Source organism: Rhineura floridana, chromosome 16 (genome assembly GCF_030035675.1).
Source record: "Rhineura floridana isolate rRhiFlo1 chromosome 16, rRhiFlo1.hap2, whole genome shotgun sequence".
NCBI classification, from domain to species: domain Eukaryota; kingdom Metazoa; phylum Chordata; class Lepidosauria; order Squamata; family Rhineuridae; genus Rhineura; species Rhineura floridana.
The window spans coordinates 20,745,014-20,772,773 of record NC_084495.1 but is presented as its reverse complement, the minus strand read 5'-3'; the positions used below and the strand labels follow the sequence as shown (position 1 = coordinate 20,772,773).

The 27,760-nt window shown below is 40.6% G+C and overlaps 1 protein-coding gene across 5 annotated transcripts in view; it reads left to right on the top strand.

The window, feature by feature from the left end:
• The first annotated feature begins 1,827 nt into the window (after nt 1-1,827).
• Nucleotides 1,828-27,760, top strand: part of CENPI (centromere protein I) — a 41,583-nt gene continuing 15,650 nt past the window's right edge. Inside the window, exons 1-16 of one of the 5 annotated variants that reach the window (XM_061598757.1) lie at nt 1,829-2,099; nt 4,917-5,131; nt 9,188-9,322; nt 9,498-9,616; nt 9,767-9,874; nt 17,782-17,830; nt 18,252-18,298; nt 18,717-18,806; nt 20,828-20,956; nt 21,486-21,650; nt 23,169-23,289; nt 23,740-23,831; nt 24,856-24,973; nt 25,061-25,125; nt 25,839-25,936; nt 26,056-26,191. In XM_061598757.1, coding sequence (XP_061454741.1) covers nt 4,918-5,131; nt 9,188-9,322; nt 9,498-9,616; nt 9,767-9,874; nt 17,782-17,830; nt 18,252-18,298; nt 18,717-18,806; nt 20,828-20,956; nt 21,486-21,650; nt 23,169-23,289; nt 23,740-23,831; nt 24,856-24,973; nt 25,061-25,125; nt 25,839-25,936; nt 26,056-26,191 — 1,686 coding nt within the window. In that variant the 5' untranslated portion in view covers nt 1,829-2,099; nt 4,917. Of the gene's footprint in view, nt 2,104-4,810; nt 5,132-9,187; nt 9,323-9,497; nt 9,617-9,766; nt 9,875-17,781; nt 17,831-18,251; nt 18,299-18,716; nt 18,807-20,827; nt 20,957-21,485; nt 21,651-23,168; nt 23,290-23,739; nt 23,832-24,855; nt 24,974-25,060; nt 25,126-25,838; nt 25,937-26,055; nt 26,192-27,760 lie in introns of all 5 variants that reach the window. The other 4 variants (XM_061598758.1, XM_061598756.1, XM_061598760.1 and 1 more) reach the window with 4 other exon arrangements.

Below are 27,760 nucleotides of genomic sequence, written 5' to 3'. Positions count from 1 at the left end.
GTGGATGGATATTAAAGAATCCCCCCTCCCACCAAAAGACAAATGTGAAAACTTTGGAAAGAGACTTAGGCATGTCTTTTGCTATGCAGGAGCTAAAGCCCAGACATTCAGTAAGAATTCACTGCATAGTTAACCTACAGTACAATGGTAATACATGACTACTCAAAAGTAAGTCTTTTGTGTTTAATGGGGCTTACTTCCAGGTAAATAGATACAGGATAGCAGCCTGTGCTTTGGTTTAGGGTTAAAAAGGTAAAGGTAAAGGTGTCCCCGCACTTATAGTGCGAGTTGTTTCCGACTCTTAGGGTGACGTCTTGCGACGTTTACTAGGCAGACCGTATATATGGGGTGGGATTGCCAGTTCCTTCCCTGGCCTTTCTTTACCCCCCAGCATATGCCGGGTACTCATTCTACCGACCACGGATGGATGGAAGGCTGAGTGGACCACGACCCCTTTTACCGGAGATTCAGCTTCCTCCTTCCGTTGGAATCGAACTCCGGCCATGATCAGAGCTTCGGCTGCATTACTGCCACTTACCACTCTGCGCCATTGGGGAAAAACAGGGTTCTTGTGACATTAACAGCTGTATGGCAACAAATCCAACAGATTTAGCCTTTTCTAGTATGGAAACACAATTATGGGAAAGGTTTCACCATGACTGTACTAATTTTGTGTTATGCCACACCCCCATGGCACCTATTTTGTTATGCCACACCCCATGACATCCATGTTGTGACTGGTGCCCCCAGAACTGTCTCAAAATTTGAAATGTGCCCTCTGGTCCAAAAAGGTTTGCGACCCCTGAATTAGTCAGTTTCCTAACAGACATCTAATTACCGTTTTGCTTTTAAACATTTATACAAGGCTTTAGAATGTTCAAAGCACTTCACACAAATCATCCTGTAATCCTTACAACTCTGTAGTGTAGTTCAGTGTTGTTATACCATGTTACAGATGCTGACAGGGTGGGAGATGCCCAGGCTGAGATAGGTTGCCTTGTCTAAGCGCACCTAGTAAGTAAGCAGAAGGGCATCCTGAGCCAAAGCTCAGACTTTTGCAGCCCAATCCTATATATATTTACTCAGAAGCAAGTCGCAAATATATGGCTGATAGGAAATGTTCTGTGGAACTATACAAGGGCCCTTTTATAATTTGTAATTATTCTTAATTTTATAAAGCTGGAAATAACAGTGTGGTGTAGTGGTTAAGGTGTTGGACTACGACCTGGGAGACCAGGGTTCGAATCCCCGCATAGCCATGAAGCTCACTGGGCGACCTTGGGCCAGTCATTGCCTCTCAGCCTCATGGAAACCCTATTCACAGGGTCGCCATAAGTCGGAATCGACTTGAAACCCGTACATTTACATTTAAGGTTGCATCTGCCTGACGGGGAGGGAGAATCAAAAACAGCCACTTCGCCTCAGAGTCACTAACAGCTCACACAACACCAAACGTCCATCCATTTTCTCGCATTCACTGTGAGCATGCACGGTGGGAGCTCTACCTCTCTAACCCAGCCTTTCCCAACCAGTGTGCCTCCAGATGTTGTTGGATCACAACTCCCATCAGCCTCAGCCAGCATTGCCAATGGTCAGGAAAGATGGGAATTGTGGTCCAACAATATCTGGAGGCACACTGGTTGGGAAAGGCTGCTCTAACCCCGCACGCTTCGGGAGACTGCGGTGATAACATTTTTATGTTTTGCGTCTGAGAGGTGGAGGAGAAGTTCACGCATGCTCATACCGAATCAGCGACGCTCCTACCAACAAGTGGGAATGGTACAACCAATGGGAACCAAGTTGCTCGAGCACAAGGTTTTCTTCTTCCTACGGCCCCGCCCCACTGTGGCGCCTAGATTACGATCTGCGCCTGCGCGGGGAAAATTTTTGAACTGAAGGGCGGTTAAGAAGAGGCGGTTCTCCACGGTCGGTCGTTATGACAGCGGGGGTGGGAAAGGTAGACCTTGACGGGGCTCCTGGACTGGAGAAGGGAATTATAGTAGCAGCTAGACGTGAGGAGAACCGAGGGCTGGTGAAAAGGAAGAACGGAGGTTTAAATCTTTAGGCTGAGGACAAACGGCTTGCGAAGGTGGGGAAAGGTAGGTTGCGAGTATGCTGTACTTTGGTGTTGAGAACTACGATGAGCTATACGTTTCAAGATAGCCCAACCTTTACACTCCCCCTTCTCCGTGCCTTCCATTGTGACAGGGACTGAAGAGCCTTTGGCCCTCTCCATTCTCCTCCTCTTGTTGCACTCCAGCTCTTATCGTCCCTGCTTATGGACTAAGCTGGCTGGGGAGTCAGAGGAGTTGGAGTCCAACAACAGTTGGAAAGCCACAGATTTCCCATCCCTGAGTTGAGAGAAGCCCTGCCAGTTATGTTAACCCACCTCTCCATGGAGCTTTCAGTCTGCTGTAGCAGCAACAGTCTTGTGGCTCCTGCTGAATTAGAATTTATCCATAGGTTTGGTTCTATCTGACTGGACTTGATAGGAACGATGACTTCCTGTCCCATATTATGTGTTAATTAAGTTATTTCAGAATTAGTTTTAGGTTATTTGGGGCAGGGGGACCTGTGTGATTTTTGTTGTTGTAGAAGGCCTCTTTATTTAAACGGTTTTTAACTCGCTTTTTAGGGCATGCTATCCTTGCAAGATGGCTTATGTGGCAAGCTAAAACAAAAACACAAGTAAAGAAATTAAAACCAGTGGCAGTGAAAAGATTTTTTTTTTTTGCAAGCACAGTGCAGTTTGCTTAAAGACTAATAAATGTGGATTCACTGGGTGCGTTTTTTTAAGACCAGCAGTGATGTATTTCCCTGAGGAGGAAATACTGTAGGTGACAGGCCACAGTTTTAGAGTGCCTTATCCCTAGTAGCTGCCAGCTGAGCACTTTTAATACAAGTTCACTCTGGTATAGATAGTCCTTTGGATAATGTGGTCCCAATCCATTTATGGCTCTAAAGGCTAAAACCATCACCTTGAAACAAATAAACAGCGCATGTAACCAATACAGAATAGATATGTGAGGGAGCTGACTGCTCAGATTATTTATTTATTTATTTGGTTACATTTATATACCGCCCTTAGCAAATAGCTCTCAGGGCGGTAAACAGCATAGGGTAAAATACATACATGGCAATAATAAAATCACAAAAACATATATGACATAAAAACAAATACAGTTAAACAGAAAATAAAAATAAAGACTTAGTATACAAGATTAAAAAGCTAAAAAGATTAGAGTGATTAAAATGCCTGGGAGCATAAAAAGGTCTTTACCTGGCGCCGAAAAGATAATAGTGTAGGCGCCAGGCGTACCTCTTCGGGGAGGCTATTCCACAACTCGGGCCACCACGGAAAAGGCCCTAGATCTAGTAACCACCCTCCGGGCTTCACAATGAGTTGGTACCCAGAGGAGGGCCTTCGATGACGAACGAAGCGAACTGGTAGGTTCATAGTGGGAGAGGCGTTCCACCAGGTATTGCGGTCCCACGCCATGTAAGGCTTTGTAGGTCATAACCAACACCTTGAATCTCGCCCGGAAGCAAATAGGTAGCCAGTGCAGGCGAGCCAGAACAGGAGTTATATGCGAAGACCGACTGGTCCTCGTCAATAATCTAGCTGCCGCATTCTGCACTAGCTGAAGTTTCCGAACTGTCTTCAAGGGCAGCCCAATGTAGAGTGCATTACAGTAATCCAATCTTGAAGTTACCAGAGCATGGACAACTGAGGCAAGGTCGTCGCCGTCCAGATAGGGGCGTAGTTGGGCTACCAAACGGAGATGGTAAAACGCATTCCGTGCCACCGAGGCCACTTGAGCCTCTTGCTGTCACATTCTATACCGGTTGCAGGTTCTAAACCAGGTTCGGTGGTAGCCCCAATTAGCCATGGTTTGTTGTTTACTTTTGAATGCTGGCTTGTTAAGGAGAAGCAACCCATGATTTCTGGTTTGGATGTCATGGGAAGCCAAGCTTAACAGTCACTTCATGGTTTATTTCTCCAACTCTCACCAGTGAAGGAATGAAAAAGGAGGGATCAGGCAGCATGCATTAGCATGGTGTTTGTTAATGGTAAACCATAATAAGCCAACAACCCTAGCTTATGAGGTGTAAACAAAGCCATAACTGGGGAAGGGTCGTAGCTAAGTGCTTTGCATGCAAAAGATTCCAGGTTCAATCCCCAGCATAGAATCATAGAGTTGGAAGGGACCTATAAGGCCATTGAGTTCACCCCCCTGCTCAATGCAGGAGTCCAGATTAAAGCATATCCAACAGATGGCTGTCCAGCTGCCCCTTGAAGGCCTTCAGTGTTGGAGAGCCTACCACCCCCTTAGGTAATTGGTTCCATTGTTGTACCGCTCTAACAGTCAGGAAATATTTCCTGATGTTCAGCTGAAATATGGCTTGCTGTAACGAGCCCATTATTCTATGTCCTGCACTCTAGGACAGTCGAGAAGAGATCCTGGCTCTCCTCTGTGTGGCAACCTTTCAGGTACTCCAGGTAGGGCTGGGAACATCTCATGCCTGAAACCTTGATGAGCTGCCAGTCAGTGTGGGCAGTATTGAGCTAGATGGGCCAATAGTCTGACTTGGTATGAGACAGCTTTGTATGTCCCTACATCTGTTCACTCCTATCCCCCTCTGAACAGAAAAAATAAAATCTTTGTATATATAATCGTTTGTGTACCTTTCTAAAGAGGACTGTTGTACTTTCCTGGGGATGCATTGCTGTGACTTTGCTTCTTGCATATCACTATTTCCAGATCATTGGATTCATTGATAAAGTGGTTTTCCTTTTTCTTACAGGTAGCTCTCCACTGTCTGCACCAAGCTTGATTGTTGTTGGAGAAAAGTTTAATACTAGCAAATGAAAAAAACTGAACTTGTATTGCGTTTTTTTTTTTGTTATTGGAAAGAATGAAGAAAAGCAAAAATGTTAAGAAGCCTACGCAAGCTGTGCCAGTTAACTGTAGTAAACAAACTGATCTCTCTTCATGGGGAGCAAGTGTCACAAAGAGTTCTGGCAGAAAAAGTGCACAGAAGAACAGCAGAGATCAGCAAAAATCTTCCAGTGAAGAGACAGACCATGGCCAAGATCCTCTTGAAGAAGCCCTAAGCTATTTGGAGAAAAGTAAGAACAAAACCAGGGATTAGTGCTGATGCACATACAGAGTCTGGTTATTTATTATTATTTGATTTCTATCCCATCCTTCCTCCCAGGAGCCCAGGGTGGCAATGTATCAATGTTATATGCATGTATCATTTGCTGGATCAGGAACAGGGTGGAAATCTGGTACATGTCTGATTGTCAGTACTGTACTCTGTGGTTTTCAATATGATGTGTTTTTAATGTGTATTCCTATTCACAATTTAGCTTATCTAGCCATAAAGGTATTTTATATATGACGAGTTGAATGAGGATGTTAATATTTGGATGCTCAATCTTAAGTGAAGTTCGTTCCCATTCTCTTCACTTGTTTAAGGAGTGCCCTGCCTGTCCGAAGTTAGTGCTGTCTGCCAATTTCAACGTCCTTGCTTACCTCTCCAAAGGCACTGTGTCTATGTACACACCATACATTTAAAGTACACTGACAGCACATTATTTCCTGCAAAGAATCCTGAGAATTGTAGTTTACCACTCATAGAGCTACAATTCGCAGCATCCTTAACAAACTACAATTCCCAGGATTCTTTGCAGGAAATAATGTGTTTTAAATGTATGGTGTGTATGTAGCCAGATAAAAACTTTAGTAACTCTGCTTCATGTTCTTCTGTGAGCAAGGAACATAACCAAGGGTAGGACTATGCAGCTAGGAGCTAGTTTTCATTGGTGTTATTTCCTTTTAGTCCTGTAGACACAGTAAAACAAAGTTGTTGTCTGGGACATGGCAGAGGTGGCTGTTTCTCAAAAATGGTTTCTCATTCTGGATGCTAGGATTGCTAGAGATAGGTTTGGTCTCTACTGTAGTGATGTCTCTGTGTACCTCTTTACTTTCTCCCAGATAGGTGGCTGCTATTCACTCATTTGGGGGGAACAGTAAAGTGGTTTACTAGGGTACAACATTTCTGTGGGAGCAAAGCCCACCTTTTATCCCTGACAACGCATGGTCTGGTTTCCATGCACGTGAACCTCTTGGAGGGTGTCCCCACACTTCTTGGTAAAGACTTTGTGTTATAGGGTCAGGGTTGATTTCATTTAAGTCAAATTGATTTAAATCATGATTTAAATCGCTTTCCTTCAGAGAAGAAAATTGCAGCTTAAATCACTAGTGAGGAAGATTCTATTTAATCATTTTTAGTAGAAGTACTTAATGTTTAATATAACCTTAATACATATTCAGAGATATAGATGCCATTAGAAGGTAGATATACACAAAGCAATTCTGAGTTGTTTTCAGATTAGTTGTCATCAAAAATGGGGTGATAATTTGGTCATTTTAGTACTAAAGCAGAATGAACTAGTGAAGGCATTCAGGAGGTGAACCAGCTCTAACTGTTCAATTAATTATATTTTTGTCATGATGTGCCAGAATCACCACTACCAAACAGGCTTTTAAATTGTACTAATAACATTGTTTATTCTGGTTAGTTTTCTTCTTCAACAAACAACAACATTAACAAAACATGCATATGGATTTTTAACTGGTTAACTATTTCAGTTTTTAGATGAAGGTAAATTCTTTTAGAGAGCCAGTGTGGCATAGTAGTTAGAGTTTTGGACTATGACCTGGGAGACCAGGGTTCGAATCCCCACATAACCATGAAGCTCACTGGGTGACCTTGGGCCAGTCACTGCCTCTCAGCCTTAGAGGAAGCAATGGTAAACCACTGAATATCACTTACCATGAAAACCCTGTTCATAGGGTCATCATGAGTCGGAATCGACTTAAAGGCAGTCCATTTCCATTCAAAATTCTTTTAAAAATAATATTAAGGCAATTTCAATTTAGTCAACATGAGAAACTTAAAATGTTGGGTGGCACAGTTAACTCAGTCTTTTTTCACTTTTGTCTTCCTTGTTCATTGTCTTGAATAGAAATACAAGATTTCCTGCTTTTTCAGTTCCCAACTTATTTCTCAATTAAGACGCAATCCAACTTGCATTTACACTGGGCTGAGAGGAGTTGGATGCAGTGGATCTCCAACTGAGCCTGCTAGGTTCCTGGCTCAGCCGGGCTACACCAGTGTAAGTCACTTAGCTGGGCCATCCCAGCTCAGCCAGGACCCAGCTGGCTCAGCCAAGACTGGTGCAAGTGGAGCCGGCATAAGGTCCAATAAAGGGGCGTGTCAGGCAAGGAACTGAGGTGAAGGGACTTAGGCCACATCTAACTTGTGTTGGAGCACTCCTGCAGGTTCCAGTACAGACAAAGTTACGTTGGGAAAAAGGTCGGTCTAAGAAAATAATTGCAATAGAAGTCAATGGAGAGGGCTTCCTCCCAGTAGGAGTATTTGGGATACCAGACTTTTAGTTTCTGGTCCCTGTGTGCAGCTCCTGGCTGAGCCAGCATTCAGCCAACCCAGAGGCTCCTGAATAGCAATTGGATGCGGTGTAACTTTAAGCCAGCTTCTGTTGCTCCAGCACAACATATACCGGCTTCCCCTGAGTTGGATTGCTCAGTCAGAATGAATTAGGAAGAAAAAGGAAGAACAAATTCTCTTTATACCTGCAGAAGAGGCAACTGCTGTCAAGAGTTGGATTGCCACTTCAGTGGTCTCCTCCTTGTTCAGATCTACTCCATCTCCCCAAATTCTCTATTCATTGACCTTCTCTATCTTTGCACTTAGAGAGAGGCAAGGCAGAGGGGGGGGGAGAGCGTATATTTCATGTACTACCTGCAAAATAGGACTGATCAGGTTATCGTCCATCTCCATAAACTGCTTTTAATATAGTCATAGAATATAATTAGAAGTTGTATAATTAGTATTCATGATGATGTGTTTGACCTAGGTTCTTCTTTTACTAATTGTTTTAAGAAAAGTTTGAAATCCAGTTTAAGTTAAAAAATCATTTAAAAAAAATCATTGATTTTTATCAATCTTGTAGAGGGCGGTATCTGAGGCTAGCCCTACCTAAGATAGACTTGTTGATGTTAATGGACATCACTAACTTAAGTTTATTAATTTCAGTGGTTCTACTCTGAGCAGGACTTAGCTGAATACAACCCATTGACCTTCCACAATTCTCTACCTGTCCTAACAATAGGCTTTTGAGAAATAAATTGTCTTCTGAGTGATTTATCTGAAGAACTTTAAATCGAAATACAGTGCTTTATTATAGTCCTTTGGTGCCTCTTTTATCCAGTTCCTAGTAATTTAAAAAGTATCTATGTTGACAACTATCAAGTTCCCTGTGTGGTACTATATCAAATGGTTAAAGCCTGCAATTTATCAGTTTTCTTGTCTAGGAAACAAATCCTATCAAAGGCATTCTTTCATGTTGTGAAACCATACATCCCATTTGTCAGTTTTGTAAACTTGCATTCTTTTACATCCCTTATTTTCCTAAAAAAAGGGCATTCGGGAGCAGCTTTACAAGGTATGCTTCCTTGTGAGCAGAAACAATTGCAAGTGTATATACTTTATCATAAATGGCTTACAAATATGCATGGTGGAAAGCAGGCAGGTAGTTCTAGTTACAAATCAACATTGGTCCAGCAATCTCATTGCTTAGAAGCTGTTTCAGGCTAGTGAAATAAAAATATTCTAGCAACCTTTTACAGTTATCTGCAAACACCAATGTTTATATTTCCTCTAGCTTTCTGTATAACCAGGATGTGTGTGTTTTGTTACAGTGTATTATGTCAAATGTTTCGTTAAAAGCAATCTACCTTACTACTGGACAAAGTGACTAGCAAATTTGTTTTAAGTGTCAAGTGAGTTTGACATGTGCACACAGAATAGTCCAGCACTTTAGCACTGCTAGCCAATAAAACATTAGGCATGTCCCTATCTGCACCTACATGCTAAACCAAATGGCAAAATAGTGAACGGCAAGCTAAACAGGAATTCCATATTTCTATAAATGTCATGGCACCTCAGTGGGGTTACCTTGCCAATGGAGAGGTTCATTTTGAATGAGGGTGAGGAGGGTTTTTTGCTGTTGCAAGTTGATGGTAAAACAAGCCAGTGCTTGTGCATGAGGATGGTTTTTAGAATGTATTTTACTATTGCATCTTGACTTTTTTAGTTAAAGATCGTACTTCACTGAAGAATGAAGCTTTACAGAAACATTTGGGGACTGTGGAAAAGATTGCCCAAAAGAGAGGCTTGGCACCAGAAGAAACTGATATCTTGCTGAACATCGCACTTAGTGGCAAGTTTGGTAAAGAAAAACTTGTAATTTTGTTCATCATCTTGACACTAAAGTATGTCTGACAGTAGCTGCATTGCTATGCCTTATCCCTTAACAAGAACCCCAGCTTTTATTAGCTTGTGATGAATTAGCAACAGTGAAGACAATCCCGAAATATTAAGCAGTGTATTTCATTGTCTTCTAGCTGAAGCAATAAACACCAGACTGCTGAAGAATCTGATTCCCATTTCGGCAGTAACAGCAGATTCTGTCATTTCTGCCGTGTCTTGGCTCTGTGTTGGCAAGTGTTCTCGCAACACTCAGGTAATTTGGCAAGCATGGTGGTGTCTTGGTTCTTAAGAATGATATTTTTGCCGTTCTGGCTTATCCTGTTGTATACCCTGAACATATTCTAGAAGAGGTTTGGAGTACTGACCCTACTCTTGTTTACTGATACCTGTCTTCCTCCTATAGGTGATGTTTTTAAAATGGCTAATTGCAATGTTTGACTTCATTGATCAGAAGGAAAAGGTTAATGCTCTCTATGGTTTCTTCTTCAGCCTCTTACAAGATGAGAAACTGGTAAGGTAAAAATGAACACCATGTTCTTTTGGATGACCTAACTTTTGTTTTTTCTGATAGTAATCAAAATGAAACAAAGAGTAGTTCATTCCTGACTACTTGGCAACAAGGCACAATGTAAAAAGTCAGAATCTTTAAAAAAAAGTACACTTTAGTCAATATGTAAATATAAACTAAAATGAAACAAGTTCTGAACACAACAATAAGTATTATCAATTGTATCCCGTATGTAGGGAACCTTTGGCCCTCCAGATGTTGCAGAACTACAGCTCCCATTATCCTTGACCATGCTTGCTGGGGCTCACGGGAGATGTAGTTCAGCAACATCTGGAGGGCCAAAGGTTCCCCACACCTGTTGGTATCCAATATTAGTCATACTCAGAGTAGGCCTATTGTAATTGATGTGATTAACTTAGGTCTATCAATTTCATTGGGCCTATTTGTTTAAAAAATGTATTTATTACCTTTCCTTCACCACCAGGTCCCAGGGTAAATTACAACAATTTTAAAATTAAATATGAAAAACAGATGAAACAAATTACAATCATTAGAATAGAATGGGTTCTGGAAATCCGTATGTCAAAGGCCAAGGTGAACAGGTTATTCTTCAGCATATGGTGAAAACTATATAATAAAGGTGCCAGATGCACCTCTCTGGGGGAGAGAATTCCACAACCTACAAGCCACCTAGGTTGGATACAAACCTGTGTATTTTAGAAGACAGAAGAGAATGTAGCTTAACAACATAATGCAGATAAACAACATTTTCTGTTGCCAAAACAATGAAATAAAACAACTTCAGAATTCAATAGTAAAATACAGTGTATACTGAAAAAAGAAATAAACAACACTCAGTTGCCAAACACGTGGTGGCAATACAGTTTTCTTCAGTTGCATATACTGAAAAGGTAAATTCACTGCATCAGGGTTGATTCAGAATATACAGAGTTTTATCCAATGCATAGGGTCACCATAAGTCAAAATCGACTTGCAGGCAATATGTTTACATGTAGTCCTACTCAGAATAGACCCGTTGACATTAACAGACATGGCTGAAATTAGTAGACCTGGGTCTATTCTGAGTAGGGTTACCATTGGATACAAGCCACAGTACCTTAGGCTTGTTTGTTATACCAGGGCCTGTGCTCTTGAAAAAGAATATTGTAAGATTATTTATTTGCCTCTTATGTGCATTGTCCCTTTAAAAATAAATATCAATCTTGTTGCTAAAACTCACCATATAATTAAGGAAAATACTGTGAGGATTCCTCCTTCAACATATTTGGTGGGGGTGGAGTCTGAATTAAAAGTGCTCTGATTAACACATCCATCATTCCTGGTGATTTTCTATGGTGTCTGGGGCTGATGAGAGTTTGAGTCCAACAGCACCTGAAGCACTGCAGGTTCCCCAACTCTGCATTAAAGGTAGTCTTCCAGGTCTTCAAAGATCATTCATTATTGCTGTAAAGAGTGTTTGAAAGGCACCTTGTACCTGTTATTGCCAACTCTACACCTACATCATCTTAGGGGAGAAAATCCTGGGAATTGGGTGTGTTTAGGGTGCCTCCTTTGGATTTTCCTGGATCTACCTAAATCACTTAAAATCACCGTTGTGAAATCCTCCATGCTCACACGGTTTTGCCCTGGTGTTTGGTTAAATGTTTAGTCCAGTAGAATTAATATGGGCCCTCTTGAATTTGGAAGATTTTTACTTTGCATCCTGAGAAAAGCCCCATCAAATTAAAACACATTGATTGTTTTGTGCTGTGGTGGTGCTGGCAAGCACTGGATTGGTGATTTTTACTCTGCAGTCAATAGATACCTAAAGCAATCTTTCATTTGATTATTTGGGAGGTGAGAGGGTGTCCTTGTTTAAAAATCATGCAAATCTATGATGTTTCTTTTTTAATTTCCTGGATCTAACATTTGTCACTTTGTGACTGGCCAGCTCCCTGCAGAAAGTTCAGGATTGGCCACACCATCCCTTGGCACTTGCTCTAAATTCCCAATGTGCTCATAGGTCCCAAAAGGCTGGAGACCCCAGCTAACCAAAAGGGATAGGAATGTTCAGCTCCTTTGCCTAACTTAGCAGATGTGCTCCAATTCACTTCTTAGCCTTAGCAGAAATATATTTAGTTTCCACCAGCTGAGCTCCACCAGAGTCCTTCCTCAAGTGCTGCCTAGCAGCGGCCATTGCATCAGGCTGCAGGGCCTTTCCATCTCCTCTCCTGGAAAGATCAGCAATGTTTGGCTCCTTTGCCTCTCCTTGAACTCTTTCCATTCCAGCTGGTCATCACAGGAGCTCTGTAATGAAGAAATAGTGCCTGGGTTGTATCTCTCCCTCGAGGTTGCATTTCCCCTTTGACTAGCGGGAAATACCTGGCGTTGCTCAGCAGTTTTAAGAAACAAAACAAAAATTGAGATTTGTAGATAAATAATGCAATTTGTTTAGTTCTGTACAGCCTCTCCTCAAACCTGTCTTGGGAACACTCAGTCAGGCTCAATTTTGTGAGGTGGCTAATATTTAATTTGAGGTTTTCAAACCATGTACAGTCAAGATGGCATGGGGGGGGCTGTGCTGTCCCTCTCCTGACCCCACTGGAGAGAGAGCAAGAGGGGTCAATCCTTCTGGGTTTTTAACCTTTAAATCCCTATACGGTTTCGGACCAGTCTATCTAAAGGAGCGCCTCCAGCATCAGCAAGGATGCCGCTCAACAAGATCAGCCTCAGAAGACCTTCTCTCGATCCCACCGGTTAAAATGGCCAGACTGGTGAGGACCAGAGAGAGGGCCTTTTCAATAGTGGCTCCCACCCTATGGAATTCTCTCCCAAATGATCTCCGTCATGCTCCTTTGATGATGAGCTTCCGCCGGACTTTAAAGACCTGGTTTTTCAGACAAGCCTTTGGGTTGGGTTAAGTTTCAATTATTGGGTTTTTATATTTTAATATTGTAATGTATAATGTATTTTACTTGTACGTCGCCCAGAGTGGCTGGACAACCAGCCAGATGGTGCGACTAATAAATATAATAATAATAATAATAATAATAATAATAATAATAATAATAATAATAATAATAATAATAATAATAATAATAATAATAATGGAAAAACAAAACTGAGACAGTTTGAACTCATTAACCTATACAACTTGTATCTTGTTTGAATACCCACTTACTACTGGACTATCCATCCACCTGAAATAAAATGTATCCAGTGCCTTTCCTACTGTTCTTCTGGGTCTATACCAAGAAACTAAAAACTTATGTAGAAACAAAGGAACCAAATTGTATTACAGAGACTTATCTGCAGAGCTTGGAAAAGTTACTTTTTTTGAACTACAACTCCCATCAGCCCCAGCCAGCATGGCCACTGGACTGGGCTGATGGGAGTTGTAGTTCAAAAAAGTAACTTTTCCAAGCTCTGCTTATTTGTGAGAGAATAGACACAATTTGGAGAGCCAAGGGCCCTTAAAAGATAAATGTATAGTTTCAACATGCCTGTAAGACATCTAATCTTATGGTTAACTAATTTTATACACTTGATATACTACAACTTAAAATGCTCAGATATGGCAAGATAGTTTTCTTGTCTGTCGATACTGAAATACTGCAGAAGTAAAATTTACAGACCACTAGTGTAAAACGGAAGCAGTGAATTTACTTTTCAATATATGCCACTGCAGAAGACTGTATGATCGCAACCTGTTTGTCAACTGAAAGTACTGGTTGTCTGAAAAAGATTAAAATAGTTTCTTTTTTGCTTTTCAGAATACATTGTATTTTATCATTGTGTTCAGAAGTTGTTTTGCTTTTTGTTTTTCTCTGTATTTGTGTAATTATACAGTGAGAATAAAATTTGCAGGGTTCTTTGAAGGTCATGACTTTACATTGTTCCTTTCTGAGACTAGAACATCATTTTGCATTTTCTTGAATAGCTTAGTTGCCTAGGTAGAGGTATAGATAGATGTGGTGTTGGGTCTAATGTGGAATTGTATTATAATCTGATTTATTGTTCTAAAAACATTTCATTTTTGTAAGAAGCCTGTGATGGGGAATTCTGGGATTTGTTGGACCAGAGGTCCTAGATGAAACTGAAGTCACAGGCTTGCAGCAAAGTTAGGCCTTTATTGGTTATGTGCACACGGTCAGTTTCCCATGATGTTGGTAGAGAGCTGCAACATAGCATTGCTTGGCTGGGTTTTTATACATTTCAGGACAAAGACTTTAGCATTAATGAATCAGGAGGTTACACATCAGCATTACATAGGCATTTGATGAGCATTGCATTGGCATTGCATTATGTTCTAGTCGATTTGGCAATGTTCAGCACTTCACGTGCCAATACATTTTCGCTATGAGCTAAGCATTTCAGAATGCAATCCTTCCTACATCTTGGAGAGCACAGGAATGTTCAGTGTCTGTTCAATGTTATCTTACCTTACAAAGCTGCACCATACATCTTTTTTTTTTTTTTTTCAATAATTTTTATTCAAATTTTCATAAAACATACAAGACGAAATCATAAAACATTCAAAGACAAAAAACAAAATCAAAAATAGACTTCCGGGAAGGGTGACTTAGCCTGTGCCTGCTTTTGAGACGGGCTCCTGCCTCAAAAGAAGCTTATTCAGATATATCAGTCAGTTTTTTCTTTTTTTTTGACTGATTAAACTTCTCCCGGGTAGGGAGAAACGAAGAGATTAACCTCAAAGCCTATTTTTGTTGGGGCGACCAGATCTCATTAATTTATGGGACGAGGTCCAGCCGACGAAGGTGGGACGGATTTTCAACAGCAAGCTCTATCTGATAAAGCGAACGTTCACCTTATCTTCTAAGAGAGAACGCACTAACAGGCAAGCACCCTTCTTTCTATATTTTTCTTTTACTTGACTTAAATTGTTGCTGTTTAAAAGAGATTTGCCAGATTGATCGGTTTTTGACATCTCACTGGGGAGCCATAACTTCTCTCTGCTACGCACTAATTAATAGCTTATCTCTGTTTTTGTTGCAAAAAGCTGTCCTGGATTTGCATTCTAAAGATATACACAGAAGAGGGATTTCTATTCCAGATTTTTATTTTGAAGAATATTATATTGTCTGAGACTACTCTCTTTTTGGTCTATTTTGACGAATCTGTTTTCTGACGACTGCCATTAATTGTTTCGATCCTGGGAACTGCATTTTGTTTACTTAACTATGGAGAGATAAGGCTGTCTGCTCTGTTTATACTGTGATGTCACCAAGTTTGGAGTATTAACCCAATTGTTGCTGAAATAAGAAGTGGTTTTCCTATATTTTTCTTTTAAAATGGCAATTAAGAAAGTGGCTGAGAATCTGGAAATAACTATGTTTCAGAAAATAATGGATGAGATTGAGATAACGAAACAAAACCTGCGACAGGGTTGTAAGGAGTTGAAAATTGAATTGAGTAAAATGACGCAGGAGATTAAAGATATAGGGGTCCCTGTGAGAGAGGTGACCCTGGAAGGGGTCCCTGTGAGAGAGGAGACCCCGGAGATTGGAACAAACGTGGAACAGGAAAAAGATTTGGAGTCTATGGACTTTAGAAATAAAATCTATTGTTTGGAGACACAGGAGATTAAAGACATAGGGGTCCTTGTGAGAGAGGAGACCCTGGAGACTGGAACAGGGGTCCCTGTGAGAGAGGAGACCCTGGAGACTGGAATAGGGGTCCCTGTGAGAGAGGAGACCCCGGAGATTGGAACAAACGTGGAACAGGAAAAAGATTTGGAGTCTATGGACTTTAGAAATAAAATCTATTGTTTGGAACTCAATGTTATCTCTGAAGAAATTAATGAAGATTCTAGAGATAAAGTTATCAATGGCATGGATAATCTTCTGGACTGGAATGACGTGATGGAGCCCAATATAGAGAAAATCTATGGAATTAACTGCAGCCATGTGACAATGGAAAAACTTTCAAGAGATGACCCAGTGTATTTTGAAAAAAAGAACAGAGATATGATTTTACAGCAGTATTTCAGCAACCTATTTAGAATGGATGGCAAGAAAATATTTGGGATAGAGGTAATTCCCATCAGACTCTTACTATATGACTATGGCTTTGACAGCAAGATTATTATGGAATACTGATAATGGAAGATTGGATACTGAAATTACTGGACTTAACAAGACTACTGAAGATGGAAGATGGAAAATGGAACTAATAGGGATAATAGAACAATGGCTACTGAAATTACTGAACCTAACAGATTCTGATGTGATGGATTAATTGAAATGTTTATTTTGACTATGGTTATGACAATAAGATTATCATAATTAGTAATGAGATGGATTAATCGATATGCTTATCTGGAAAAAAAAATTGATAGATATATTTCTTAAAGAATTGAAACCTCTCTTTGACTTTTTGTGGAAAGAATAAAGTAATGTTTATGAGATTTGATGATTAAGTAAGATAACTATTGGAGGAAAGTGATTTTATAATATGACTTAAGAGACAGGATTGTTATATATTATAGACTTATAACTGATCTGATCTTTGACAAATGGGAAGTCAATATTTTACTCTTTATTTTTTATTTTTATTTTTATTTTTATTATTATTTTTTTTTTGTTTAGCTGCACCATACATCTCAGCACAATAAGGGAAGACAGTTATGAAAAGAAAAAGGTTCTGGCTGGCTACTAAACTATTAAAATATTATAAACCTTTATAGCTTTATAAAAGAAAGTATATTTTGCTTATTGTTTGTATATTTAAAAAATCCCAATCACCTGATTGTTGTTGTTGTGTGCCTTCAAGTCTATTACAACTTATGGTGACCCTATGAATCAGCAACCTCCAATAGCATCTGTTATAAACCACCCTGTTCAGATCTTCTAAGTTCAAGTCTGTGGCTTCCTTTATGGAATCAATCCATCTCTTATTTGGCCTTCCTCTTTTTCTACTCCCTTATGTTTTTCCCAGCATTATTGTCTTTTCTAGTGAGTCATGTCTTCTCATTATGTGTCCAAAGTATGATAACGTCTGTTTCATCATTTTAGCTTCTAATGATAGTTCCGGTTTAATCTGTTCTAACACCCAATTATTTGTCTTTTTCACAGTCCGTGGTATATGCAAAGCTCTCCACCAACACCACATTTCAAATCTTATCCACTTTTTTCACTGTCCAACTTTCACATCCACACATAGAGATCGGGAATACCATGGTCTGAATGATCCTGACTTTAGTGTTCAGTGACATCTTTGCATTTGAGGACCTTTTCTTGTTCTCTCATAGCTGCCTTCCCCAGTCCTAGCTTTTTCTAATTTCTTGACTGTAGTCTACATTTTGGTTAATGACTGTGCCAAGGTATTGATAATCCTTGACAAGTTCAATGACCTTGTTTTCAACTTTAAAGTTACATAAATCTTCTGTTGTCTTTAATTTTAGTCATCTTGACATTCAGCTGTAGTCCTGCTTTTGTGCTTTCCTCTTTATCTTTCAACAGCATTCGTTTCAAATCATTACTGGTTTCTGCTAGTAGTATGGTATCATCTGCATATCTTAACTTATTGATATTTCTCCCTCAGCCTGATGCAAAGGTTAATTAAATAAGCCTTTAGCTTAAGAATTTGCCTAGTAGCCATAGGCAGCAAGGAATTATATGGTGACCTCCTTTCTAGGGTCCAGCTAAAGTGCTGGTGCAGCTGGTTGTGCTCCCCCACCCTGTGAATGAGACTTTCCAAGTAAACCTTTTGCAATTATGTACTGTCCATAACCAGGCTTGTAATTTTTGTAAACTGATTTATAAAGCTGAGTTCAGTGTAATTTTGACATTAAAAGACTTCCTGAATTAAATGCCACCTGCTTTTAATGACTGTGTTGTCATGGAAAGTATTGAATTAACTGCTATTTGGTATTTTTTTTCTTTCTGCAGCTCCCCTTTGCCTGCCATGTGCTGTATTTGCTGACCAGAAGAGAGAATGGTGAGATCTTAAGTGAATTCATGGTATATTTTATGTTAATTATAAAAGTGATCATCTTTTTAATTCCTTCATCACAGGTCTTTTGTCATTTTTCACAGGAACTAGTCATCCCCTCACCCCCAGACCTGGGGATCTGTTTTGCTGACTTGAATTGCCTGCAGAAGCCCCATTAAAAATTTACTGCCCCAAAAAATTGTTGTTCAGCTCTTTTATTCAACTGACTGAATTTGGGGCTGTAATGGTACAGAGCAAGAGTTGCGTTTCTTGCTTCTGGGGGCTATCTTGTTTCCATGTCTGATAGACTACTTCACATGGAATAAAAGTTCCTTTGCTGTTTTACCTACGGTTTTCTTATGTGAAAGACAGAATAGAAATTCTTAAACTAAAGAATAACTATTGAATTTTGTTTTGTTTTCCCTAGTGAAACCTTTCCGTGTGAGGAGACTCCTAGATCTACAAGTCAGGATGGTAAGTCACTTGAAATTTAAATGTTGGGGCAAGAAACAACTTACAATTTTTGTGATGGTCTAAGTCTAATGATGAGATCACCTGAGAAATAGTGCAGCCTTTGTCCTTTGCTTCCTAGGCAACAGCTGTATACCACAAATGAACAAAAGAGATGAAAGTGTGATGCTTTTGTCAGTTTTTCATCTCCTTAAGTTATGTTTCTCTCTTGTTGTTCTTGTTTTATTACATTTATATCACATCCTTCCTCTGAAAGTTCTTGCCAGTCACTGGTATAGTCATCTTCCTCTTCTTTCCCCCAAAGCATTTGTGGGGTCATGGCTAGAGTCTTGCTATATCTAATGGAGTAGATTTCATGGTTTCCCACCTAGTATGTTTGGATGTGACAGGAGTGCAACATCAAACTTTTCTACCTTTTCAGGGAACAGAACCTCCTCTGCAGGCTTTGCTATTGATGTATAAGAGCTTTGCTCCTGAAATGGTGTCCATAACTCTGTCCACAAAAACAAAGGTGAGAATAGGTGGGAATGAGATCTGTGGTGCGGTTTCTCTGTAAGCATTTGCACCTGAAATCAGTGTGACCAAATTATCAAATTGATTGATGATGAAGAAGAAATGTATACATAGCTGCATCCTTAAACTTTCATGTCATGCTGCTTAATAGGAAATTAATGATAAAGGGGAAGCCAAGGTTGTCATGTCATTGTTGCAATTTCCACCAGAAAATCATAGCTTTAAAAAAAGTTCACCATGATTTGGAAAAAGCTTGGATGGCAGTATTCTTTACTTAGGCAACCTTGACAGTTACATAATTTGAAAATCTGGTAATGAACAAGTTGCTGTGTGGGATCCTGCATGGTATCTAGGCTAAATGCTGGTGTTGATGCATTTGAGGATTTGTCTTCCACTTTTTTACTCTCTAAAGAAATTAAACTTCAAAAATGATCAACTTCTCTTTTTTTAGATGATATTCAAAGTGCATAAGGTGTCATTTATAGCAATGTTTCTATAACTATAAGCTGAGCCAAATCTAAAATAGATTATTTAAAACAATCAGAAAAATTGAAGCTAAGATAAGGACTTTATTGAGGCTCTCTATTTCCTTGTAAAATTCACAGTGAAGTAGTGCCAACTCCAAATATCCAAGAGTTGGCTAGTTGGGATACTGTAAGAAGGATGTGTCCATATAACCTAACCAAATCAAAATAGAATGTAAATTAAGTGACCAGCTATAATCTTAACTGCCACTTAGGATAAGAGTAATGAGTGCTCCTCTGCTAAACAATACTTTAAAAACAGACAATGAACAGTTTGAAAGGGCGAGCTTACAAATACCTTGTACCAGTTATATACAGTATCTTAATCAGGCCTGTTAATATAAGAAGAGCCTGCTGGATCAGGCCACTGACCCATTTAGTCCAGCATCCTGTTCACACTGTGGCCAACCAGATGCCTGTGGTAAGCAGGACCTGAGTGCAAAAGCACTCGCTGTTCTCTGCACCTTTGTCATTGCAGCTAAACATGGCTTGCCTGTTACCGGGGGTGGGGGTGTCTTATGAAGCTGGAAGTCAGGTCCCTGGAGAGAAAAGATGATACATAGGTGGACTTTACAACATAGATGTTTGGCTTCTCCCACTGGGCTTGATGCACAAAGAAGCTGACCCTGCCAGTGGACTGGGTTGGGTGTGTGTGTGCTGTGGACTGCCCCTCTTTCTGCTGTGCATTTCTAATATTACAAAGAAAGTACAGAACAGCCTTCTAAAGTATAGAGGAACATAATAAATTACTAGCCTGTTCTTAAAAAAAAATGCTGGCCAAAAGTGCTAATAAATCACCTTCTACTATGTTGGCTAGTGGAGGAGAGAGACAGTGATTCATCCTCCCCTTCTGCCAGCCTGCTCCGTTAAAGAAGAAGAGCCTTTCCTTTCTCCACAACAAACATGAAAACAATATTGGCTGGCGGAGAAGGAGTGAGCTATCTGCCCCTCCACCTCCAACTTGCTAATTCATCTACATGGAATTCCTGGTTGTTCATGGCTACAGGGTTGGTACAGAGCATCCCATTCAAGGATACCCTTCTCCACTGTAGGAAAAGAGAACGCTGGACTTAGCATGCTAAGTTTTTTCTACACTGGCAGGAGGGCATCGTACCTGCCTTGGCAGGAGGGCATCGTACCTGCCTTGGAGAGGTGACTTTCACTCCTGGAAAGAGCAGGGAGTGGTCTTTGGCTCTCATTCAGTGCAAGTGGAATCTGGAGACCACACATATCTTTCTATTTCCTCTTGCGACTGTTTTTGCTGTTAAGGGTGGCTGTCCCTGTGCTACCATGAGCATTTCTGTCCAGTTTATTGTTGTATTACGCCCCAAAACTGGGGGAGGCTCTCTTTCATGCAGGATGGCAATTACAAGTTTGATTTGCATAGCCCTGCCTATTGAAGCAGGTGTCAGGACCAAACCATTTCAGGATACCACCCGTCTGCTATAGAAAAATAACTTATCACAGCAAGACCAACATTCTGTTTTTCCCCCAGATACGGTTTAGGAATTCAGAGAATCTGTGGAAATCAGCAATCAGCAATATAAAATGGCGTATTAATGGCACACTGCCTACATCTCAGCTAAATTTAACAGGCATGAAGTTTCCCCAGTCCCAGAAGAGGGTGAGTTGTTTGGTATACTTTGAATGTAGTTACTAGACTGCAACTACACATGCTAATTTTCATTTAATTATTTACTTTATTAACAACTAGTTAATATCAGACATGGCCTGAGAAACTCTGTCTACTCACAGATAAATCAATGTGAAAAGGGTTCTCTGATTATAGTGTTGAACTATTTTGTTATTTCTTTTCCTTTGCAAAGCTCGGAGTAGCTTACATGAAGCTTCCAGTAGTCTTGCATCCAGACTTTGATTAAATCTGCATGTGCTATAGCATCAGTCATTTGTTGGCTAAATTATATTGTAAATGCAGTACAATATGTAAGGCTCACAAAGCGTGAAATATTCTTTGGTCTTATTCTTTTCCCCTGCACATTACAATTACAGAGAGAACTGTAAAGGAGATCCACCACAGAAGGAACAACTTTAGAAAAGGATTGAAGAATAATGTGGTTAGGGTTGACACTGTAAGCATAAATTGGAAATGTAGTTGTGAGCTGTTTAAATAAGGCATTTTATTTTCACCACAGAAATGGAATACAAAGTTGGCACTACCTGTATGCAGTACCAACTCTAGATGCTCAAATGAGAGTCAAAAGCCCAACCATACTGATCTCATCCATCAGGCTGAATTTTTCCCAGTGGAACAGCTACAGACCTTCCCCCAGCTTCTGCAGAATATCCATTGTTTAGAGGTAAGTGGTAGATATCTAAGTAATTAGTACTAGGGATTAAATTATTAGTGCTGCATATTTAACCCTCCTGTGTCTGTGAATAGCACTTGATGAATCTGATATTGGGGTCAAATAGACTCCTATGGAAGCATAGCTTTAAAACATCTTGGAATGTGTGACAATGATTCCAATTTAATGTAAAAATATGAATTTAAGGATTATTGCAGCCCTCTGTTAAACAACTATCATGTCCTTTTCCCTCAAAGTCTGACTATACGGTCTTGCCTTACTCATGCAGTTTTCTGTGTAACTCAACCTGGAAGGCATGGATGCTAAACAAAAAAGAATCCTTAAAAAAGTTACATCAATGCAGCAGTTAAGTTAGTGTGATAGTAATGTTTTGCTTGACCCATTACAGCCACGCACAATTCATTTCTGTCCCCTAAAATTTTTTTAATTGAGTGATTCCCCAAACCCCTTTGAGTAAAATCCTCCATCGGGTGGGGGAGGTACTATGCTTGCACAATGGGTGAAAGGTTTGAAACATCAGAGTCCATTGTAACAGAATTTACAAAATATAAAATCGCTTGTGTCTGAGGGAAATTTCATTTATTTGTAGCGCCACATTGGAGTTAACTGCCACAAGCATGTAGAACAGTAAGTTACAAGTTAGTTTTAATTGGGCATGACTGGACTTGTTCCTTTTGAGTGTCATTTATGAACTGCATTTATCACTTACGCTAAAATTTACTAAGCAGTGTACATAGATGAAAAATAAGACAGTCCTGCCCACAGGATCACTTTCCAAAAGGCTTAATGCAAAAAGAAAAGGGATAAGAACAAAATAAAAAAACTGATACTAGTTCTTAAAGTTACAACATTCTTCAAATTGCCATTTTGAGTGGAAACGATTAAAGGAGCAAAATGCCAGCTTGTCCCTTAGCCAAGTCAATGGAGAGGCCCTGTTGGTTGTCCCATCTCTCTCCACTGCATCAAGATGGAATGCTGCTTCTAGTAAGGTAGTGGGGCAGGAAGCAGCTGTGCTGGTGTAATGCCAAGGAGTATCCATATATTCTGCTTGTTCAGGATGAAGCAACAATGATGACAAAGCAGCTTCATTTTGGCTATGAAACACTTTGAGGAACATGACCTGTATGCTGTTGGCAGCAAGACTGTGGATAGAACAAGAAGAGCTAGTGGATTGGGGAACCGTAGGAGGAGGTGCAGTGGGTGGTCTCTGAATTTACCATTGACTTGAACTACCTGCTCAATTCTGGTTTTGTGAGATCTCAAAAAGGTGTTTTTTCTTCAGTTTCTATAATGAACTGAAGATACTTTGTAACTAGTGCTGCTTTGAATGAGGCATTCTTTTAAAATGAAAAGATTAGACTGTAAATTGTTGGTGATTCTCACTTGACAGACATAGCTGCGTGGAGGAGGTGCAGGGCTTTGAATAGAGAAAAATATGGGAGTGTTGGCTGTACTATGAAGTCTTCATGTTTTCTTCTGAACAGTTCCTTCTTCCTGCTTCTCTTCCAGCTTCCTTCCCGCATAGGCTCAGTGTTAGGGAATCCTCTGTTGCTCCACCATATTAACTGTGTCAAAGATGACTCCATCTATCAGAGAATGTATTACTGGATGGGCCAAACATTCAGAGAAGGTAGGGAACCCAATCTGAGACCAACTGGGGAGGGAACTGATGTCCCAGTTGCCATGATAGGTCTAGCCTAGGTTCTCTTTCTCACAGTGGTAAACTTGTGTCTGAGATATATTGTTTGAGATGAAAGCTCATGTGGTTAGTTCTTCCTCTGGATTAAAGAATCTTGGGGAGATGGGTTTTAGCTTAATCCTCTCCCTGACGCACTAGTATTCTATCTGCCAGGATTTTGTCTGCCAGGATTTTGTCTTGTACAGAGGAACATGTTGTCATGTGAGCCTTCCCCCTGAAATCTGTCTTGGTGCCTTCCATTCACTGGTTACCATCTCGGTGGACCTAAACTTTGCCAAGGCATGATGGGTGGCAGACTGTATACAGAGATGGCAACTTGGGGTAAACAGGGAAGAAGGACTTTGAAGATAAGCATTGTTTTACCCCTCTTCCTTGATGCAGAATGCCCTTGGTATAAAGTTGAGAACCAGCAGTATGAATTGGAGTTCAAGGACTTCTTGGAGAGGGTCTTCGAAGCAGAGTGTTTCTTGCAGGTTAGTTCAGATGTGACTCTCATTCCTTGGAGGACATTCGGACTTGTCTTAGCTAAGTTGCCTAAGAGTAGAGCTATCAGTGATCTGTCTGCCGTAGAGAAATACTTGGATTCTGCATATTCCCTGCTTCCATTTTTTTAAAAAAATCTAACTGTTCTGATTATAAAGGGAGTTGTTAAAAGAACAGGCATGTATGTATTCAACTAAGCCCTACTCAGAAATCCATTGAAATTAATGAACCAGTTAGTCATGTCTAACTTCAGTGGGTAGAAGTTATTTGAGTAGAATTAGCATTGAATACCACCCAATCTTTTGGGAAGCTTGGGTACTGAGGTGCTAAGGCAGAGTGCTTGGGCTATTCTTTAAGTAGTTGAAGGCTGATATTTCTAAGCCTTGTTCCTATCTCCCTCTAGTGTCCATGCTTCATTGCCTTTTGCCCATTCTGGATCTTGGCTAAAACATCAATATTCCATTGATGCTCGTATTGCTGTCAAAACTAATTACACAGCTTTGGGCTTCCTTGAAAAACAGTGGTGGCCAAATTGCCTCTCACATGCATGTGACAGCCCTTCAGATATTTTAAAGGGTCATTTTCTCCTCTAACAGTCACATGATGGAGGAAAAAGATGCTATCTAGGGACAGGCAGTGAGTGACACGGCCAATCTGCAATTCAAATGTAGGGTTTCTAGAGAAGGCAAACTAGTCCTGAGTGAGAAGCAGAAATGACTGGCTGTTAGAAGAGGATGAGCAAAAGAAGCAATATGTTGGGACCTGCTTGGCAGGAGGAACAGTAGAGGTTATTCTTTAGCCAAAGAAAATCACTTGAATTGTTAGAAACTTTTGCCATCCCTGACATAAAACATTTAACGCAACAGTCCTGACAAATATGCTTTACTAGCTGATACCTTGAATTGTTTGAAACAGCTTCTATTTTTTTCCTGCTTATGAAGGACCATTGCCAAGTTGGGTGCATGAAAGGGATGGCTTTCAAGGATCTTTAGCAGTGTCAATTGTGCCTTTCAGGAGGGCTTCTCATCCTGTGAAGAATTCTTGTACAGGAGCCTGCCCTTCTGGGATGGCTGCTGCTGTCAGTCACAGGTCCTGCAGCTGGTGAGTTGGATCCCCCTCAGCACCTTCTCAGGTATGTGATGCAGCCTAACCAGTCTTATCCTGCTTTGTGGTCCAAACAGGCTTGCTTCAAAATCACTGTTCCTTTCTTTGCTTTCAGAAATGAAGCCTCATCTCTGCCGACCACTGACACAGCTTTTTTTCACATCATCCCTTTATTTTAAGGTAATGGAGGGATAGAGGCCAGCGAGGGCCTGCTTTGGCATGTTAGAAGTACCAGATTTGATCCCTAACACACAAAACATGTTTGCCTGATATGCCATAGAGTTGGTTTCAACATGCATTTGGACCTAAACAGCAGACTCATTGGGGCTGATACGAGGCAAATCCTTGAATACCACTGAGATTTCATCTTTGTTAAAGGGACGAGGCAAAGCACCTGTCAGACTCAGATGGACTTTCTTGTTGTGTGTAAATTAGCCCAGTGATGCTTAGTTGGTCTTACAGAGAATGTGAGGAGACCACCTTTTTTGAAATCTATTTGTACCTCATGATAAGTGCGTGCATGTGTTTCCAAAAACAGTGGGCTGGTTTTACATAATGCTAAATCATAGTTTAGTGTTGTGTGCTTGAGCTAGAATGAGCCCAAGCAGAGCCTTGGGCTTGCACACTTCTCCCTCTCCCCTCTTTTTCCCATATGACTGGGAGGGGGGCTTCAGCAGGGTGTAGTTCCAATTTAAAGAATCTCTGCTTAGTGCTATGTACAAATCAAGGATTCTGGCTTACAACAAATAATGGTAATTGCTAAACAAGCTAACTACCCTGGGAGAATTCTTAAACTTGTGTTTCCTGCTAACCTGGTCTTTCTAGCTTATTGGTGGCATGGACTCTCCTCCAAGTCTGAAATGAAGTGGATCCATGTTCTTTTTCTTCCACAGTGCAGTGTTCTTGAAAGCCTGAGGGAGCTATTACTGAACTGGCTAAACTGGCACATCATGCAAGCAGACATGGCAACAGAACTGAATGTTGATGTGTTGTAAGTATAATCTTTGAAAAGGTAGCACATCTCCAGTACAGTATGGCAGGCAAGCAAACGTGCACCTCACATGGGTACAATCACTCCCTGCCTCATATCTGTGTCTCTCCCTGTTGCAGGAATACTACCCTTTCTGGCCTGGTGAGCTCTGTGGCAGAGCTCATTCAGTTTGTAGGCTGGCTCTCAACTATTGCTCTGCGCTTGGAGAACAACTCTACTTTCTTGATGCATTTCATCCTGGATTTCTATGAAATAGTATGTAAACTGTTTACACTGCAAACTAGTTTCAAAACTCTAGACACTCTGTGTTTGTCAATCCTGAGTAGGCTCTGATACTTCGGGGGGTGGAAACAAATCAGAAGAAAAGGTACTTTCAAAAGCACATTTGAAGAAGTGAATAGGTATCTTGTTCACACAAGTTTCATATTTTTTTCTCTACAGATGTTCTTTAGACATTTTTGTTAAAATATTTCTGCTCTGCCTTTCAGTTAACCAGCTTCCAAGGTGATCAACAAAAATTAGTAGTTACATTTAAAACACAGCAATGAACATAAATAAACAGTAAGAGAAGGCAGCAACAAAACCTTCTGAAACAAACCAGTAATGAAATGATAAAAAATAAGTTTAAAATATTTACTAAAATGCAAGTGAATAAAATCTTCATGTGAGATCTATAAGTTAATAAACTTGGTGCCAATCAAGTGTCCTGGGTAGAGGATTCCATAATTGGAGTGCCGTCACCAAAAAGGGTCTGTCTCCAGTTAGCACCCAGAAAAGGGCCTCTGGTGAAGATCTTAGTGAACGGGCAGGTTCAGACTGGAAACGGTGATTTTTCAGATGACCTGGTCACAAAGTGAACAAGGCTGGGGTCACTAACCTTTTGAGGTCAATGGGCAGGCTTTCATATTTGAGAAACCACTGCAAAATGGTTGACATGGTATAGATTGCATCTGAGTCCAAAATGCCAAACCACATATTTCCAAGAAAGTAAATTAATGATACTCAGAAAAACATACACCGTACAGAAAAAACCAAATAGGCGCACTCTGGACACTTCCTGCTACCCTCCCAGCCTAGGACACTCCCTGTCACCTTGCCACACTTGCCACTGCTCGTCAGCATCCCCAGATTTACCAGGCAATAGTAGGTCCCCTTTTTTTTTTTTTTAGTAGCATGTTATCTGGATGTGCTGGAATGCAAAGTGTCTAGGCCAGTATTCTCACTGTTTCATAAGAACATAAGAAGAGCCTGCTGGATCAGGCCAGTGGCCCATCTAGTCCAGCATCCTGTTCTCACAGTGGCCAACCAGGTGCCTGGGGGAAGCCCGCAAGCAGGACCCGAGTGCAAGAACACTCTCCCCTCCTGAGGCTTCCGGCAACTGGTTTTCAGAAGCATGCTGCCTCTGACTAGGGTGGCAGAGCACAGCCATCATGGCTAGTAGCCATTGATAGCCCTGTCCTCCATGAATTTGTCTAATCTTCTTTTAAAGCCATCCAAGCTGGTGGCCATTACTGCATCTTGTGGGAGCAAATTCCATAGTTTAACTATGCGCTGAGTAAAGAAGTACTTCCTTTTGTCTGTCCTGAATCTTCCAACATTCAGCTTCTTTGAATGTCCACGAGTTCTAGTATTATGAGAGAGGGAGAAGAACTTTTCTCTATCCACTTTCTCAATGCCATGCATAATTTTATACACTTCTATCATGTCTCCTCTGACCCGCCTTTTCTCTAAACTAAAAAGCCCCAAATGCTGCAACCTTTCCTCATAAGGGAGTCGCTCCATCCCCTTGATCATTCTGGTTGCCCTCTTCTGAACCTTTTCCAA